The following is an 18,966-nucleotide window of genomic DNA, read 5'->3' on the forward strand; positions in this document are numbered from 1 at the left end:
TCTTTTTAATATTGCTCATTTTTACAGAAGATGCTTCAGTACCAGATTTGCATTTTTTTCTTTTCCTCTGTGCACATTACATGCCGAGTAATTTTCTTGTATTATATGTGTATTTCTGGTTTTATTTGTAGGCTTAAGAACTAGATGGTTTCAATATACCTTCGCATGTGCTCAGTTATACAAGTGGAATTAGCTGACCTCCATGTGCAAAAGCTAATTTAATTATGTTTTTAAGTATACTGATGCTGTAAAGCACTGTCATGTGGTTATTTATGCATTTTACATCCCCATTCATTTTACTAAATAACAGTAATTACCCCAAGAGAGTAACAGAATGTTGGTATGTTGCATAGTCATTTTGCGTAATATGGTATTTTTTTAATGGAAAAGGATGATGACACTACATGCATACATACAGCATAGATCTTCTAAACTCATGTATTCAAAGCTGCTTGTTCTTGCAGTTCCCTTGACACATGCATTCTTGTATGTAAGTGAATGTATGTAACTGATGCCCAGACTTTCTGTGGAGGTATCCCATTCAGTAGGTCGCACTGTTTGAACCTTCACTGTCAAGTGCCCATACTGCACATCTCCTTGTGCTCACCCCTAACTGCATTACTGTTTGTGTCATGCAGACTAGTACCTGGCACTCAGCCATTATCCTCTAACTCCTTTTTTTTTTTGTTGTATGAAATGTGTTAGGTTAAGTTGGCTCTAGGTTATAGAGGGACTTAGCCCTGACTTTGCCTTTCATGACCCAGCATCAGCCACTGACCTAGCTGCTGGTGGATCAAACTGAGCATTGTGCAGCCATGATTGGATTACTGATTCGAGGAGGGTGGAGATTTGTTTGTTTTACCAGAGTAGTGTCACCCATATGAGCACCAGTACTGTGTTAAACTACTGAGTAACTCTGGATTTGAGCCTGACCATGGAGTGCATGTGCTCTAACCAAGCATTGCAGTTGTGTGCGCTTCTGGTAGTTATTTTAAGCAGACATTGCAGCACACCTGTTGGCCAACATGGGAGAGGGCTACTAGGAGAATCAGAGTCTGCTATCCAACAGGATGCTGCTGCTCCTGTCTCTCACCTATCTGCTGCTAAGAGTGGGGAGGAATTAACAGTCAAATTGAGACCTGGCTTGATGGTTGTAATGGGGGTGTAGGATGAGCGGGGACCGAAGAGACCATTTATTTAAAAAAAAAAAAAAACTTGTAGGTTTATGTAGTTGCTTCTTTAAAGTTCAGAAAGCATTTAAACAGTATCTTACAAGTTGACCATATCAGATATGGTAGAAACTCTCTTGAACTTCTAATAGAGGCTGTCAACCTCACTTTGGACCAATTTCATTGTCAAGGGCAGTCATTTTGACACTTGACACAAATATTAACGTTCTAGTACCCCCATCTTTTCCAAGGAAGAGATGATGGGAGGAAACAGACATCCATACAGGCATGGAGGTGCTTGTGCCCCAGCTGATGCTAACCATTTAATTTACTGCTGTGGATAGGCACCTATGTCCTGACAACCTGAGGTTCTAGCATCAACCCTGAATGTGGTTGTCTGTTTTAAGACAGACTTTTAATTGTTCCCAGAATGGGGAACAGCAAGGTATCTCTCCACTGTGACACAGTATCATCTATCTACTAGGACAGCATCTCTTAACTTGTCACCCGGTGGCTGGCATGAGCACTTGCAATACCACATGAACCTCAGGTAGACTTGCTAGATACATATGCACTCCATACACACATCCTGAAGGCTGTCATCACCTACCTGAGAGTACCATGCCTACGTCTTTATGGTAATGGCTCTTTTTGTAATGTTCATCTCTGGGACAGGAGCGTCAGGGAAACCAGCATACTCTCCTCCCAAGATGGGAGAGATAGAATAATGATAATTTTCCGTCTTCCTCCTCTTGTCTCTTTCAGTACCTGAGCTACTGCTTGAATGTGGTCATCTGGGTTTCAGTCAGGGTGTTATCTCTGTGTACCATAGAATCGCACTGTTCTTCAGTAAAATTAATTGTGGGAGTACCAAAAATCAAACCTAACCTTAAGAAAGAAGTAGCTGCTGGCTTCCTTTTGTCAGACATTTCTAAAGAATTAGAAGAAAACGAAGTACCAAGAAATGCAGCTCTTAAGTGCAAGTCCAAGTGATCTGAGTGGTGCCACTCCTTTGATGGCCCTTTTAACAGGAGTTACTAAGATTCCTAAGAAAGTAGAAAGTTACCACTGACATTTGTAGTTGTGTACAAAAAAATTGTAGCTCATCAACACTAGTATCATGTTTGTCAGCATCAACAGATAGTGCTTTGTCTTAGAATCTCTAGTTTCCTGGTTAGACTATCCACCCAAAAAGGCTATTCTAGATCTGGGTAATATATGTTGGGGAAGCCACTTTGTATCCAGGTCCAGCATTTGTATTGTTCATCAGAATCACCAGTACTGATTTTCTTTAATTCTTAACATTTTTGTAGTCTACTGCTGTTAATTACCCCTTGTTAATGGAGGAGTAATTAGTTATTGACGCAAGTTGTATTTAAAGGTTCAGCCCAGCTATCTGTGGTACCTTCATTTGCCCCCAGTGTACTTGGTTGATGCAAGCCTGTTGAAGAGTGTTTCTCTAAAACTGTTACTTCTTCACTTCTACACAAAAAAAAAAAAAAAAAAAAAAAAAAAAAGGATCCTTTCTCCTTCCATAGAAAAATCAGCATTCAGGAAGGAAGAGGGCCGCTGTATGGAATTCATATACTGCCATGCTTATTTAGCTTGTGATTTGCATGACTAACTGTCTCATTCCTCAGCTTTTAGTTGCTATTTGTTAGACCAGTGTTTGGACTGCTCCATGGAACCGTCTCAGTCATGACCTGTGAATAAAGTTGCACATTTTACTGTTGGTTACATTGATTGCATTGTAGAAGCAATACTGAGATATGTTAGAGTTCTGACACAGAGTTCTACCATCTGAGTAAAGAAATAAAAATAAAATATTACCATAGGTTTGCTGTTTTAAACACTGCAAAATTAATGTGTGTGTGTGCATGGATGCATGTATATGTATGTGTGTGTGTGTTATGTGTGTGTGTACACACACCTCTCCCTACAACCCCTTCTTGGCTCTTTACATATATATATATATATATATATATATATATATATATAAAATCTCTATATTTATATATCTATAAATTACATATATATATATATATATATATATATATATATATATATATATATATATATATATTATTGTGTGTGTGTATAGAGAGATTAGTGTTTGTGCTTCAGACATCCAAACTTAACTTCCATGTCAGCTTTCAGTCTTCCAAGATAGTGTTGACTGACCGGGCGTAGTATTTGATTAAAGCTCTCAATGTGTAAAAACTGAGAAACTATTAAAAAGCCAGTAAAACTTGACAATTTGGTAATATTCAATTACTGACTAGTAGTCACAGGTAACTGTACTAAACAAAACAGTGCAATGTTGCAATAAGATAGCAAATTTTATTGCAGGGCTCTCTAACTCAATGCGCTGCTACAGTGCCACTCAGCAGTTGTAATGGTTTGAATTCACCATCTACCTCACCTTTTAAAACTCCACAAAGTGCTACATCAAGCCCACTCATGTCCCTGCTTAATCTCAGTTACTATAGTGATATGCACACAATTGCATCCTTTGTTCAAAACACAAAGGCATGATTTTTACAGAAAAAGCACCCAACTTTTCAAGTGATTAACTCTACTCATACTATATGTCTCCAAACTTTGAAACAAAATTCCTCCCAGTCTAAAACTGACAAGCAACCTTAAACTGTTTAAAAAAGCACCTAAAATCACATTTTCTGCACTACAGAACCTGCCAATGTTCTCTCACTCTTCCACCTAAACATACATTAGTTCTGCAAAGCCAGTAGTATAAAACCAGTAGGAGGGCCAGTGATTTTATTCACAGACAGCCCCATACCCACTGCTCACACGCAGTACCTGTTTTGACCCTGCCAGGTTAACAAAGGTAATGGTTACGTTAATATATATTTTCACTCACAGACACACACACACACACGCGCGCACACACACACACACACACACACACACAGTAGTTACAGCTTGTATTACGTGCTTCACTCAATTATACATTAGTCTTCCAAAAACAGAATTACAACAGCAAACAGAAGGGACATAGACAGCCCCTGTACCCGTTTAGTTTGACCCTGTCAGGGTAAAGAAAAAAAAATAATGGGTATTGCATTAATATATTTATGTTTCTCAGAAACAGTGATCATAGTTTGTATTCCAGCTTGCTTCACTCAATTACACATCAGTCCTCCAAAACCAGAATCACAGTAGCAAACAGCAAGGCCAGTCATCCACAGGCAGTCCCCATACCCATTACTTTTCTAAAGTAACTGTCTAGTTTCAGACTGCCATGCTAACAAATAATAACATTGGTTCTATCAGTATATTTTTCTTTTACTTTTCCAGGGAAAAACAAGTCCAATTTGTATTCCAGATTGCTTCACCAAAACACACATTAGCCCTGCAAAGCCAGAAAACTGATATTATACAATAACTTCATTTCTCTAGATTGGTTAGCAATGTATGCTACACTCTCATCAGTGTCATTAATGCACACTGATAGAATGGTTAAGCTGAATATGGATGTGAGGAGAAAGTCTGGGACTTTGCCCTACGTGGAAAAGATGAGGGCATGACTTTACATTCAGAAAATACAGACATGCACATAAAGTGGAAATGAGAGAATACTTTCCTTACAAAAATAATTGACTGCTGCTTCCTAGAACTTTTGATAGCAAAAACAGTGATAATGTGTGTTGGGATTCATGAACATATAGAAATAACCAAAAAAGTTGTCTAGATACCAAGGCAAAGTAATATCTAGATTGTCAGAAAAGTGAAGTGACAAGGACCTACTGAATGCTCCAGGTAGTGTTTTCTGCAGCTAAAGTTTGTTTCTGTGTTTAAACTTACATGACTAGATGATTTTGCTACTAAATGAGAAACGTAATGCCATCATTGCCTATTGGAAAAGAACAGATGGGATGCAAAATCAACTGTTAGGAAAACAGCTTAATTTTATTCAAAGAACATATCATTAGCCCATGAATGTGGTTGATACTTGCAAAGAAACCAGCAGAAGAATACAGAATACTGTCTTCATCTGTTTTGTAATTTTTGCAGCTATGTCGTAATCATGCCTATGCATGCATGGGAATTAGTGACGCACTGTATTCATTGTTCTTCTACATTAAAACAGCAATAGCAAGGCACATAACTGTGATCCTGCGAACATTAAAATCATAACACTGGCCTTCACAAATATCAGCAGATGGCCAGAAAGATGAGTGCTTACTTTCTTTACGTACTAACCTCTACACATAAGAGGCATTTCATATTCAGTTTATTTGAAAAGATAAGTAAATATGCATACTGCAGAGTTAATTCTGATAATTAAAAAAAATCAGTCTGGGACCATAAGTCACTCAGCACTTGAGTGGAGTAGCCAGGGATGTGAGCATATATCGATGCACTTAAGGATGTGACAGCAAAGGTTCTTCAATTAATGTAAAGTTTTTATTTTTCATATGGATCCATGTCCGTGTCAGATTGAATGTTTCCAGGCTGTTAAAGTAATCTTTACCTGATTTCATCTGGATTAACATATGCATGTGTTGTTACCATAGGCTGTGATACCTAAACTTGTAGTGTTATTGGCATTTATGCATGAGTAAAGACCCTTCCTAACCATGCACTTTGTATATTTTGCTGTTTGGAGGAAAAAAAAAATAAAAATAAAATATGATGGTCAAGATTTGTGACTGCAATATACCACCAAAATCATACAGCATGAACTACTCTAATGTAGAGTACTTATTCAAATTCTTTAAAACCCTAACCTGTAAGCATCCAAAGTCAGCACTGCAAGGTTCCAAAACATCTTAGTACCTATACATCTGTATCTGGTTTCACTTGCCACAAAAAAAAAAATAAAATACCTTGCAGTTAAGGAAGGTTTCTGAGAAAATATATGGTCCACAGTCTGAAGTCTCTTGACATGTAATAATTTTGCCAACCTTTAAAGCAAAACATTCACTGTGAGTCATGCACTCTGCCAACTCACATCAGCTGCAATCAACCAATAAGTTCTAATAGTAAGACAGAGGCCAAGGGCGCAATGCATTTAGGGATATGTAGTCTGCTTTACTAATGTGGCTGATATATGTATATAGAGAGAGACTACATATCCAAAAATGCTGTGCTCTACAGTTACTTTACATCAGAAAGAAAGTCTGCAGTGGAAACACTTTACTATTTAAAATGTAATCAATTGCATAGACTGTATATTTCTTTTGATGCCCCTGCTCTTAACAACACCTTAATTGAACAGGTTCTAGAAACAAAAATGTTAGTAGTTACCATCAGCAGTCAAGTGATATTTAGAGTCCATATACAGTCAGTGATTTAAAACACACACACACACACACACACACACACACACACACACACACACACACACACACACACACACACACACACACACACACCTCTCCCCTCCCTACAACCCCCTCTTGGCTCTTAACATAGGTTCAAAGTGTTTCTAACAGGTATCACCAGATTCCTAGTCAGTCTCCCCACTCTACTGCATGCCTTTCCACTTTTTACAAACCTTCATGCTAATGTACCCTAAATAATGGAACAATGCTGTAATAAAATAGGCTCTGTAGTAAGACCCTAGGACTGAGGTGGTCTCCTTGCCATTTTATGCTTGGCCCCTACTAGATGACCAGTCACTCTGTCAAGGATCTTCAGGCTGCTGGCTTGGAGATGGTCTGATGATCTACTCTTGTACATCTGCCTGTATCCCCCTACACTTGCAAGCATAGCTCACATTTTGGCTGTATGACCTAGGAAAGTTTTAAGCTTTGAGAACCCACTTGTTTGGAATACTGCAACAGTGAACACTGGATCATGAAATGTTATGCTAAGTTCTTACAGAAGTGTACTTTACTAACTGAATTTTACTTAGATTGATCACTTTTACTGGCTTTTTAGCAATTTCTCTGTTTTCACACTTAGTGCTTTAATTAAATCTCTACTCAGTGTACAGTCAACTTGGAATTCTTAAGAAACTGGAAACTCTTGATGATGAAGATGGACAGTAAGATGCAAGCAGTGAAAAAAATGTATTTAGTCCCTTTATTCTTGCATGAAGTTTAGGTGTATTTTTATCAACTGGCAGGGAAGTTGTTAGTGACAGTTAAAGAACTGAAAAAAATTATATGGGGAGAAAAATGGAAGAGTTAAATAATACAAGTTGATCCTCCCCTATGAACAAGATGGTTAAGGGTTACCTGATTTGAATTGGTACTTTAAACAGTTGATTCCCATATATAATTGGATCCAAGTTGAAAAGGATGATGATGGAAGTGGGAGGGGAAGTTAGAGAGGTGTAGAGAGACTAGGATTTTAGATTCAAGTCCTTAAGGAGAATAGTAACACAATATTAAATTCATAAAGTAGTAGAAAATATTCTAAGAACTAAGCCAACCCTGGAATGGAGAAATAAGGATTTACCAACAGAGATGTATACAAATAGGGTTATAGAAAGTAGACAAGAGTGGGGTTGGAATTTATGAGATGAGATTCCAAAGTAACCAAGGTACTGGGATAAAATCACTTGAGTGTGAAAGGTAATGTAGTAGGATGAAGCTAAGCAGAAGTTTGGCTGCTGCTAAATTCCCATCCCAAACTGGGATTGATAAGAGTATAGGCAAAAAGGGACAGGGAAGTGCCAAGTGAAGTACCAGCTCTGGTAGTTTTTAGTTATTTAGAGCAGGCAGTGATGTTAAGGGATTGATTAGTAGAACGTATTAAATATTTCATGTTTAAATGTAGAATACAAACAGTGGAGGTTAGAAAAATTGGGAACAGAAAATAAAAAACCTAGTTATACAGCAGCAATGGAAAGAAATCTGTAAGGCTTCCAGGTATGCAGCAAAGTCCAGAAGGTTTAGGATTTTTGCATAGAAGGGTTTGCAGAGGTATTTGTTTTTTAGCCCAAGTAAACTTCAGAGGATTTTCCTCGTATAGATCAAAACTGCAGGAGATGTGATGGAGAGAGGGAACTAGGGCCATGTCTTTTTTTGTGGATGTAACAAGTTGGTAGATTTAAAAAATTTCTTGCATAGTGCTTTAACAGAAATGTTGAGAGAGTAAATATCTGAAGTAACTATTCTTTTGAGCTGTGAGCCAAGATCTGAATTGCCTAAATTTAGTAAAGGCTTGCCAAACTGATTACTGACAGCAGCCAAAAAGCAGTTATTAAAAAAATGTAAATCAAAATCTAAACCAAAAGTGATTGAAGTGTATATTATTTTTAAGGAGATTTAAAGAATGGAAAAGAGGTGGAATCTTTCCAAAGAGAAGGAACAAATTTCATAGAAATGGAATTTGTGGGAAAATTACATGCAGAATAATCAGGAGGTTGAGTGACATATATCAAGACAGGAACTGAGAAGTTTATGTAGTGTTGGAGTGAAAGAAAAAATTTAAACGCATTAATGTATTCAAACGGATATTGCAGCTTACAAAAACAATTATGCATCAACTTCCCAATATTTTAGCACTCTAGGGCCGCTTTTCCCTTGTGCTTGCACTTGAGCATGGTCACACTAACCCCACTTAGGCTGTTTTTTACATTAGATGTGCAGCCACGCAGTCACACTGGCAAAAGTGATCACTTGTGTAGAGACCACTGAGGCGCAGTGATAGCAGTCTGAGTGTGTGGAAGCACTTTGTTGTTTTAGAAGTTGTTAAGTAGCTGCCATCAGGACTTACTCTGAAAACTTTTCTGCTCCATGCACAGAGCTTGTCAGCTGTAGATTGAAGCTTCTGCAGTTATTGAGAAATATATGTATGTTTATTTTTTGGGCAGCTGCCATCTTTTCATAGTTGCACTGAGACTTGACTTGCAAAAATTTCAAAGATGCTAGTTCCAGCTAGTGCACAGGATAGCACCTTTTTGTTGTTTACTGCCTTCAGGAAGATGGCCATTTTTGAAGCAGTTAAAATGTTTGTTGCAGATGCACATATTTTATTGATAAAGGTACACATAACCAGCATAACAGATTAGGTGATGAAACCTTGTTGTTTGACTTTTTTTCTCTCCCTCTTTTCTAGTTTTGATTGGGTCTTCAACTTCCCGGATGGATAAGTAAATAGAGCAAATTGAAGCATCTGCTTCCTCTCTTGGGGCAGATGATCAGAATGAGAATGTGATGACTCATCAGTTCTGTGGTTGAAAACATTTCTTAAATATTAATAGGGTAAATGGTGGGAAATTTCAGTGGCACTAATTTCAACTGGTCCTCTTATTTTCCAGCAGATATCCTTAATAGTACTATAGAATTAATAGAGGAAGGCTTGCTTGTAGTTTTTAATGTTGATTTTGAATTGATAATAGGTAGGGAGAGGATGTCTTTATTAACCTTTCTCCCTCTTGTATATTTTGGGACACTTGGAAGTATATGCAGCTCTTCTGCTGATGTTTCTTCCCCCTTCTCATTCTTAGTTAGATGGCCAGATACAGCTGGGGCATAGAGGGATAAACTCCTAATTGTGGCCCAGATGTCCATAGCTTATTTAGTGACTTGGCCACCTGATGGAGGTTGCAGTGGAAGATCAGGAGTTCCTATCCTGTGGGAGAGATTGAGGCAGATCCGGATGCAACTGTTACTCTGCTACTGAGGAGAGGTGCCAGTGTAGTTGCTTGCCCTGGGGGCAAGCATTAGGCTTACAAAGTCATCACCTAGTGGTATCGTTCACCGGTTGTGTGGAAGTATGCACTTGCAGAGGGGAAACCATTGTGGACTTCCATGGTGATGTGGATCACTTGGTCATCGGTCCACACTTTCTGTAAACATTACAAAGTGGGCATACTATTCATGGCTTAAGGCTGCATTTATGTCAGCCATTGTGTATGGCCTTCTGCAGCGCACAGCTGGATGCAAGCCACTCCCACACATACAAAATAAGTTTTGAAAGTTATCAGTATGATGATTGTTAGTGCAACATTGATTAATATAAAGACTGTAATACAGATGTGGAAGAAACTTAACAAGTTGGTATATATTTATGGAGGTTGGGGTGTTGTGGTATGCTTTCTCTTCCTCCAGCTCCTGTTTTCTTTTTGAACCTCCAAGAGGTTGGTTGGATACCAGTTAACTCCCCCCACCTGTATAACTAACAGAAGCTTTGTCCTCCCCTATTCCAGTTATCACTGGGAGAGCCTGTATTTGGAGGTTTCCTTGTTGAATACATACAGCAGGCCATGGGCGGTCTCCATATAGTCCTAGGGGGTTGTTCAGATGACAGCTTAAAGAGGGTTTCTGCGTGATCCTCCTTGGGAAAGAAAGAACCAAGTGTCTGCTATCACCATATTTATGCTGGGAGCCTGCTGATGTCCTTGAGAAAGTGGAGTCAGCTGAGGTGGGCTTGGAGGTTGCAAAGCTCTGGAAATCTGGCCATATAACAGGTGTCCCCATTCAGCAAAGATCCCTACAGTGATGATTACTGCAACAATGATGATTCTGCTCAAGTACCTACTGTTATGGTAAATGTTCTACACAGTTGTACCTTTTAGGTATTGGTTGTAACAAACATCATACAAGTGTGTTACGGCTTACTTGAGTAATAAATTATGTAGGAAGTGCTTCATGTCTTACAGATTCATTTTTCTACGTCAGATTTTTTTTTGCATGATTTACTGACCAGAAGGTTTGGTACAGGTAATGCTGTGAGAGTGTTTATGGTGTGTGACCTCCTTTTCCCCATTTTTCACCCAGTGCTTGATTAAAATATGCTATAGTCTTCATTTCACTGTTCCTTCTCTGTTTACACCAAAGCAGCCAATTAATTTAGATTATTTTGTTTTCTCTAATCTTAGCTGTCATCATCTTTTGGAAATCTCGATCCGTTTGGTACAGGACAAGCCCTGCCTCCCTTGCAGATGCCTCAACAGACAACTCAACAGAGCATCATCTTGCCTCTGAAGAAACCCCCCAAGTGGCTTCGTAGACCTGTGGGCGCATCGTTTGCTGTAAGTTTTATCATTATACGTATTTTAAGCATGTGTAGTTTAATTAATTGATTATGTTATCATTTAGGCCAGACATGTGTAGTATTAAGAGTTTAAAAGAGAAGGGTTTTATTATTCTCAGTGTCTGTTTAAGGAACTTGCATAAAATTAGACAAAAATTATTTGAGTTAATAATCTGTCATGAAGGAATGTGTTTAGTCTATTTTGATAGGTTGATGTCATATTAGAGGATTAGCTGAGTTTTTATGTTTCTTTTGTTTGTTTTCTAGTCTAAACAGGGGCTTGTTTTGTCTCATATCTAACAAACTAGTAACTAATCTTATTTTCAGGAGTTGGCTTTCGTTTCTTAGTACTTCTTGAATGTCTTCCTTGATGTGACATTCTTAAGTGAAGTTTTCTGTTTAAACAATTAACTTAACATAATTGTATCTGTTAAGTATAGTTTATGGTGCATGATGTCTGCGTATGAAGATGTATCCATGTTTCTTGCTGGACTTGGATAGGGAACTTTTTCCTTATTCATTGTTCTTTGATCTTTTTCAAAAGTTAAAGTTGTTTGACTGTACTTGATCATCTTCAGTAGTTCAGTAGTTTCTAAGAATTGTGTTTAGTAGTATAGTTAGGTTCGGGACATTGCTGTTTAATGCATCCCAGCTTTTAAATGCTGCTATTGCATTTGTGGGCAAACATGAGTGCTGTAACACTCCATGTGTGGTCTAACTGTAGCTACTGCTTGCTACAGTTTAAAAGTTTAAAAAAAAAAGTATAACTGAAACCTTACTACTGTAACACTCTGTTTAGAGTGTAAACTGCAGGAAACTGACATTTGTAGCAAGCAGTTTGCTACAGTTTGAGTTTTGTTAAATAAAACCCGAGCACATGGATTAGGTACTGTTTGCAGGAAGCCAGCCAGTTGGCATCCTGCAGTTTTGCAGATGTTCTTTTTGAGGCGATTGGGTGCTAGTTCATGATACTAGCACAGGGTGCTGTTTGAGCCAGCTGTGCTCCTGACTGTGTCACATGGTTTGCATAAACTTAAGATCTTTTTTGAGGAAAGTGTGTATAACAGTCAGTCAAAATTCAGCTTCGTGGAGTAATATTTGGCATTCCATTCTGTTTATGCTTGACAAGGTATAAAGAAGACAAGTCTTTCTCTTATGTCAGTCAGCAAGTTGCTTGTGATAGGCTGATAGCCCCTAAAGCTTTTTCATTTGCAGTACCATTTTTTTCTGATCCTGGTCCATCACTTTGACAGTTGTAGTTTGGCTACATAAGTAAACATTGACAAAGTACACATTCAGCAGTCAAATGTTACCAGTAATTTCTAACTTCTAATAAAGCAGTAAAAATTAACACTCACTGCAGCATTAAATCATTTTTTTTTTGCTTGGATGCTTGTCCCTGTGTTCCCCTAACATTTGGGTTCTCTGACTGTAAGTGATTTTCTCCAAGATTACTGTACTTCAGAGTAAATAGAATTTTTAGAGATGATCTTATCTCAGAATTAGTATATGAGGAACCTGGTTACACTTCAGTGTCAAACACGTGTGATGAACCTTTGCCTTGATCCTTGTAGTTTGTGTTAAAAATTGTAAAACTCAGAAATGTTAAGGCACTGTCAGCATTTTTGACTGAGAAGCATAAAGAAGCTTGAAATAGTCTTAGAAAAGTGACCTTATAAATCAAAACTTTCTTCAATACATAAGATAGAGAAAAAACAGTTAAGATTTTAGAGATAATAACTAGTGTGGTAATCAGGAAAAGTAAGTTTTATTTGCAGGTATTATTTTGTACATGGTAAATCTAGAAAAGAATAATGTAGTATTGGGAAGCATATTGAAACATTTTCAAGTCTTTTGGGAATATAAAATAAATAGTAAAATGTACATTCACACATAAATTGATTTTGCAGTGCCATTTCTTCCGAGAATGTAAGATGAATATGAAGCATGTAGGTGTATGAATTAAAAAGTATTCTGTTTCAGCACCTAAGGAGATATATATATATATATATATATAAGGCAACCAAGGATATATACAAAGAGAATAAATACAAATGCAGTACTAACACTAACAACCCAAGAAGCTTTTGACTATGGATCTGATGTGGTCTGTTTTCGTCCGTTTCAATGTTTGGCCTGTCTCGCCTGCCCTTGACACCTTCTTCCAGAGCCTTGGATCTGAGGCTGTGAATCCTCCCCTATCTGTAAATCCCTTCTAAGCTGCCTCAGATCTCATTTGTCATCTGAATCAAAGCGAAAAGTGAAAGTGTTATTTCTCTATTTTAGATACCTTTGACTCCTTCCTTTTAGAATATTTAGTGTAGTATATAGTTGTGTGACATAGTTAAGTAATTTTAGAGTATTCGTAGGTTTATGGTTAGTCTCAGGTTAGCAAAGTGTTTTTGGTGTGTTTTATAGATAGTTCTTTGGTCTTGTATCTGAATTGTTAAGTTAAAAGTGCGATATCTCTATTAGAATTAGACTGCGTGTGTGTTTTTTTTAATTTTTCGATTACTGTGGTTGTAGTAAATTTTCTGATGCCAGACAAGCTACAAGGGTTTAAAAAGTGCTGGGCTTGCAGACACAAAATCTGTCCTCAAGACCTGTATTCTTTCGGTGTATTTAGGTGCTGCCCACCTTTAGGCTGACTGGCATTTGTGCTGCCTTTAGGTCTAGGACTTTTTAAGGCAGGAAAGAAAAACTTATTCTAAAAAGATTGCTTCCCCTTGACTCATGGTCTCCGTATTCTGCCTCTTGATTGATGTCTTCTGAATCTAGGCCAGCTTCAGCCTCAGCTTCCCCTAGCAGTAAGATAGAAAAAAGGAAAGAAAAGTAAATAGGCAAGTTTGAAAAAAGCACTGAGAAAAAGAGAAGTCTACAGAAAAAAGATCTGATGAGAAAACGGAGAAAAAGAGATGTGAAAAATTAAGGTAAAGGTCACTGGATCCAACTGATCCTTCAGGCCCGGTACATAACTCACTAAGGTAGTTGGATCCGAACTTGCTAGATTTTCACAAGAGCCAGCGAGCCCTTGGATCCGTTCATCTATTTTGCAGGATAAACTTCTTTCCATGACTTCATCAATACTTTTATTGTAGAGGTCGGCCTGATCCACCAGAGGTCTTATAGAAATGATGAAATTATTAAGGGCACAGATCTAATAGGAAGTCCTCCTGGTGCCATCCCTGAAGGGATCTCAAGGTACAGGCCCATCAACCCCATCACCTTTTTCTCTGGTACCAGCATTTTTTTGGATCTGTGGCCCAAAACCCTTCCTGCACACCTCAGTTGGATCCAACAGTTCAGGGAACTTTAGTGCTGACTACATCCCTTACTGTCTTGACACCGATTCTTTTGGATTGAGATGAGTCTCAGAGCTGAAAAATCAGTGTCAGGATCTCTGTAGTGGAGATGAATGCCATGGTTTTCAGAGCCGTCTCTTCTTCTCAGTGCCTCGGCACTTGATAGCTCTGGTCCGTCGCCATCCTCTGACCCAACCTTGATTGGACTGTGAAGATTTCCTAAGTCTTTCAATAGGAGGAGCACTTCCATGGTTCTGATTGCATCATCTGCTTTTGAGGCTGTTGAAAGTGCTTTTGTTGGACTAAGAAGGCAGGTGCAGATCCTCAAGTTCAGACCGTTCCAACTCCCAGTGGATCCTGTTACATAGTCTTCTCATTTTGATTGATAGGGACAGACAGAACCTGTAAGCTTTGAGGGTACTTGACACTCACTTTCCCAGTCTGATTCTGACCCGTCTCCAGAAGAACTCCAGAGATAAGTTCCTAGGAAACAGACAAGCAAATGGAAGCACTTGGATTCCTCTCCTCAGTCTGTTATTGAAGACGTGGATTTGGGTGAAGGTTCCCCTAGATCTCCAACCCCCCCCGAAGATGTCACTTTCAGAGACATCCTTGAATTGATGAAGCAGAAGTGGTGCTTGGACCATCCAAACCCCTTCGGCAGATGAATTGGTGTTCCTAGTTAGGAACTGGCTCATCTGCATCCTGGGTGGTTCCCCCTCCAGATACCCTTGTAGATCTTGTAGCTGTAGAGGACATTGAAGAGCTCTGATGTGGTAGAACACACATCTCCAAAAAGCCAGACAGTATTTTACTGACACCAAAGGGCAGGAAACACTGAAAGGCAGTACCTCCAGTACATGTCATGGTAGTAGCAGCCACAAAGAAGGAACTGTCGAGGAGAGTTTCCTTGTTCATCCCCCTAACAGGGAGTCGAGGGCAACCTTTGCACTCAGAACACTGAATTAGCTTGCACATATGACTTCACTTCAGATTGACTTCACTTAAGAGATTTCCATGTCTCTTTCAGGTAACTTGCCACCAGATGTTTGAAAAAACAATGGACATCCAATTGTCTACCCTACAAATCCACCTGTAGTGTAGCCATGCATCTGCTCTCTAACACAGCAGATGGTACAGTCAGAGCAGCTAGCACAGGCATTACCATGTGTTGTTTTGCCTAGGTGCGGTTCTACAACTTTGCTAAAAGCTTCAAGGAATCTTTTATTAAAGCTCTTTTTGATGGTTCCACCCTCTTCGGAACAAAAGTTAAAGAAACTTTTACTAGGAGTGAACAGGACGGTAAGACACTATTTGCCATGGGAATCCATTTCTCCACCCCTCAGAGGTCTTATTCCAGATACAAAAAGGGTGGTAAGCAAATGTGGTTTGGGAAATCAGAGGTTTTTCACTAAGGCATTCTTGGAGACAGCTCCCCTGACCCAAGGCAGAGGGGGAAGTAACCCAAATAGACATCACTCCAGGGGCAGAGGTGAACTGCATAATTGGAGTTTTCGCAGTCCTTTTACAGAGAAACCTCATCAGCGCTCTTGAAGGGTTACCCAGCTGCCGCACTCTGGGGGCAGTTGGAGGAGCTTAACCTTACATCCACAAGCCTGGCAAAATGTTACATTAGATTCTTAGATGCTAAAGATAATCACCAGTGACTACACCATCCCTTTTTTGTACCCTCCAGAATAAAGATTAAAGATGCACAATATTCTACCCAGTCAATTGGAATCTGCAGCAACAGAGGTTTCAAAGTTGCTAGAAAGAGTCCTCCAGTGGTCTCCGCAGACCAGTTAGGTTCTAGAGTCTACAATGAGTTATTTTTAGCTCTGAAGAAAACCATGGACTTCAGACCAGTTGTGCTCCTCAACCACTTCAGTTAGTTTGTGAGACAAAGTTCTGGATGGTCATGGTATAGTCCGCATTACCTCTTTTGAGGAAGGATGATTGGATATGCTCTGTAGAGCTTTGGGATTACTAATATTATATTAAGATACAGAGGTGATCCAGGAGATTTTCCCTTTTCTGATTGGGTGCCAGTGATTTTCAGTTTGGAGCACTACCTTTTCGGTCTCTTCACAACCCCCTCGGGTGTCACCAAAATTATGGAAGTGGTAACAGCTCACCTTCAACTGCAGTGGATCCAGGTCTTCTCATATCTAGATGATTGGCTTGTAACTGCTACTTCCTGAGAACTCCTGATATGACTACAGGCAGTACCTCTCCACCTTACTGATCTATTGGGGATCACAGAGAATCATGCAAAATGCCGACTGCTTCCCACACAGCAGATAAAATTTATAGGATGTCATATCAACACAGTTCTTCAAATTACCAAACTTCCAGAAGCAAGGGTGCTGTACTTAAGGCTAACTGCTTCTCAGATAATCCAACATCTCCATCCACAATCAAGGTTGATTCTCAATTTGTTAGGTCTGTTGGCCTCTACCATCACTTTAGTTGCACTAGTGTGGTACCACATGAGAGTGTCACAGTGGACTCTCTCAGTTGTCACAGAGTCTTCACCACGTCCATGTCAAAATTTGACTCTCACAAAATTTGCAGAGATCATATAAAATGTTGGATAACCTTTCCGAAAGTCGCAGAAGGGAGAACATTTCATCCACCAACTCCCCTGAGCCACAGTAATCATGGATGCTTCCCTTCTAGGGTGTGTGGGGTCATATCAAGGGGAGGAAAGTTCAAAGTACATGTTCACCTGTAGAAGGCAACCTTTACATCAGTATCTTGCAGGTTAGAACTGTCCTCCTAGCATTGCATTATTTTCTACCCAAGGGTGTGATATCCATGGTGTTGTAAGTGAATGAATGAGGAAGAAAATGGTCATATCCACTTTGTCAGGAAGACCCATAGTTTTCTAATACAGTGAATGTACTAGCAGATAAGTTGAGCAAGTCAATCCTATTGCCTCACTAGTGATCTCTCAGCCAGACAGTGACAATGGAAATTTTCAGCCGCCGGGGCCAACCTTGCTGCAGCCTCTTTGCCTTGTGCCTGAACACGAGTAGTAGTTACTTTGCTTTAATCCATCCACAGGTACAGTCGCTGAAAGATGCTCTTGTCCAAAATTGGCCTTTGGGTCTCTCCTCTGTACCTTTCCCATCTATACCAGTCTTGACAAAATTCAGTTGAAAAGCCACAAGGTAGAAGACCAAGGTTATCCCTATTGCACATTTCTGGATCCAGCAGGTTTTGTTCCCCCTACGTTGGCTTCATTTAATACACTGGCCTTGGGTGCTGGATCCCAGTCCAGATCTTCTGAGTGACCCATCTGGGCTGCCTGTACCAGACCTGCAAACCCTAAAGTTGACTGCATGGTGTCTCCAATTTTGATGATAGCCAGTGATGCCAAGCTTTCCTCATTGGTAGCTCACATTACTGTTTCCTCCTCACAAAATGTTTTATATTATTTCTCCCTCTTAACAAGAGCAATCAACCAGAAAGATGTGTCAAAGCAAGTGGAAAAGATTTTCTATCTGGGACTCATTGAGGTGACTGGATCCTTTCTCTGCTCCTCTCACATCAATCTTGGATTCTTTTTTTCAGAACTTTTTCACTGAGGATGTAGCTTTTCTACTATCAAAGAGCAAATAGCTACTAACTCAGATCTTCACATAGGGAATAATGACTCTTCAATTGCCTCTCTTAGAATCTCCAAAGCATTTCTCAAAGGACCTATCCTGCTAAGACCCTCAATAAGGAAATCAGTTCCCCCATGGGACATCACTGTCATGCTTCAAACCCTAACTCAGAAACCTTTTGAATCAGTAACCTTAGTGGATGTTAAATAGCTGTCTTGGAAGACCATTTTTCCTGATTGTAGTTACATCTTCTAGATGGTTTCTAAACTTATAAGCACTGTCATGCAAACCACATTATCCCCTTTTCCATGAAGACAGAGGAACCTTGAGAACAAATCCTTCTTTTCTACCAATGGTGACATCTGAAGCAAATTTGAATTGGTGTGTTGATTTTCTAATCTTTTTGCTCATTTCTCAAACAAAAGGGAACGTTTGCTGAACATATTAGATGTTCACAGACAGCTGAGGCTCTACTTACACTATACCACGGATAAGAAAATCAGATAAACTGTTTATATCCTTTTCCAAAGTAAAATTGGGAAGAAATGTATTAGAAGTCATGATTTCTAAATGGCAGTCAGACTGTTATTTTCTTTGGGTCTATATTATAAGATTAAAGTTGTACAACTTCGAATATCATATGGGCGACACCATATGAGCGAAGTTGGAAAACCTCGAAAGCAAAATAAAAAATGTAACAATAAAAGAAAAACCTACCTGATCACTCTGAGCAGGGGGGGCAAGCCTCCTGCACCCCACACCCCCCACTACTTAAATATACCAACTCTGAGATTGCACTAAGTTGAAGTAAAGGGAAGAATTCCCTACAGTGATCTCCGTTCACACTTATGTTTTAAATATTCACTCATATGGTGTCACCCATATGGTGTTTGAATATTTAAAACTTCGCTTCTCTAATATAAACCCATT

The 18,966-nt window shown here is 39.2% G+C and overlaps 1 protein-coding gene across 1 annotated transcript in view; it reads left to right on the forward strand.

Moving 5' to 3' along the window:
* SEC31A (SEC31 homolog A, COPII coat complex component) overlaps nucleotides 1-18,966 on the forward strand; it is a 1,704,034-nt gene that overhangs the window by 513,649 nt on the left and 1,171,419 nt on the right. Inside the window, exon 10 of the mRNA XM_044060384.1 lies at nucleotides 10,969-11,121. Coding sequence (XP_043916319.1) covers nucleotides 10,969-11,121 — 153 coding nt within the window. The remainder of the gene's footprint in view (nucleotides 1-10,968; nucleotides 11,122-18,966) is intronic.

This window comes from Protopterus annectens, chromosome 2.part0 (assembly GCF_019279795.1).
Source record: "Protopterus annectens isolate FY-2018-M chromosome 2.part0, PAN1.0, whole genome shotgun sequence".
NCBI lineage: Eukaryota > Metazoa > Chordata > Ceratodontiformes > Protopteridae > Protopterus > Protopterus annectens.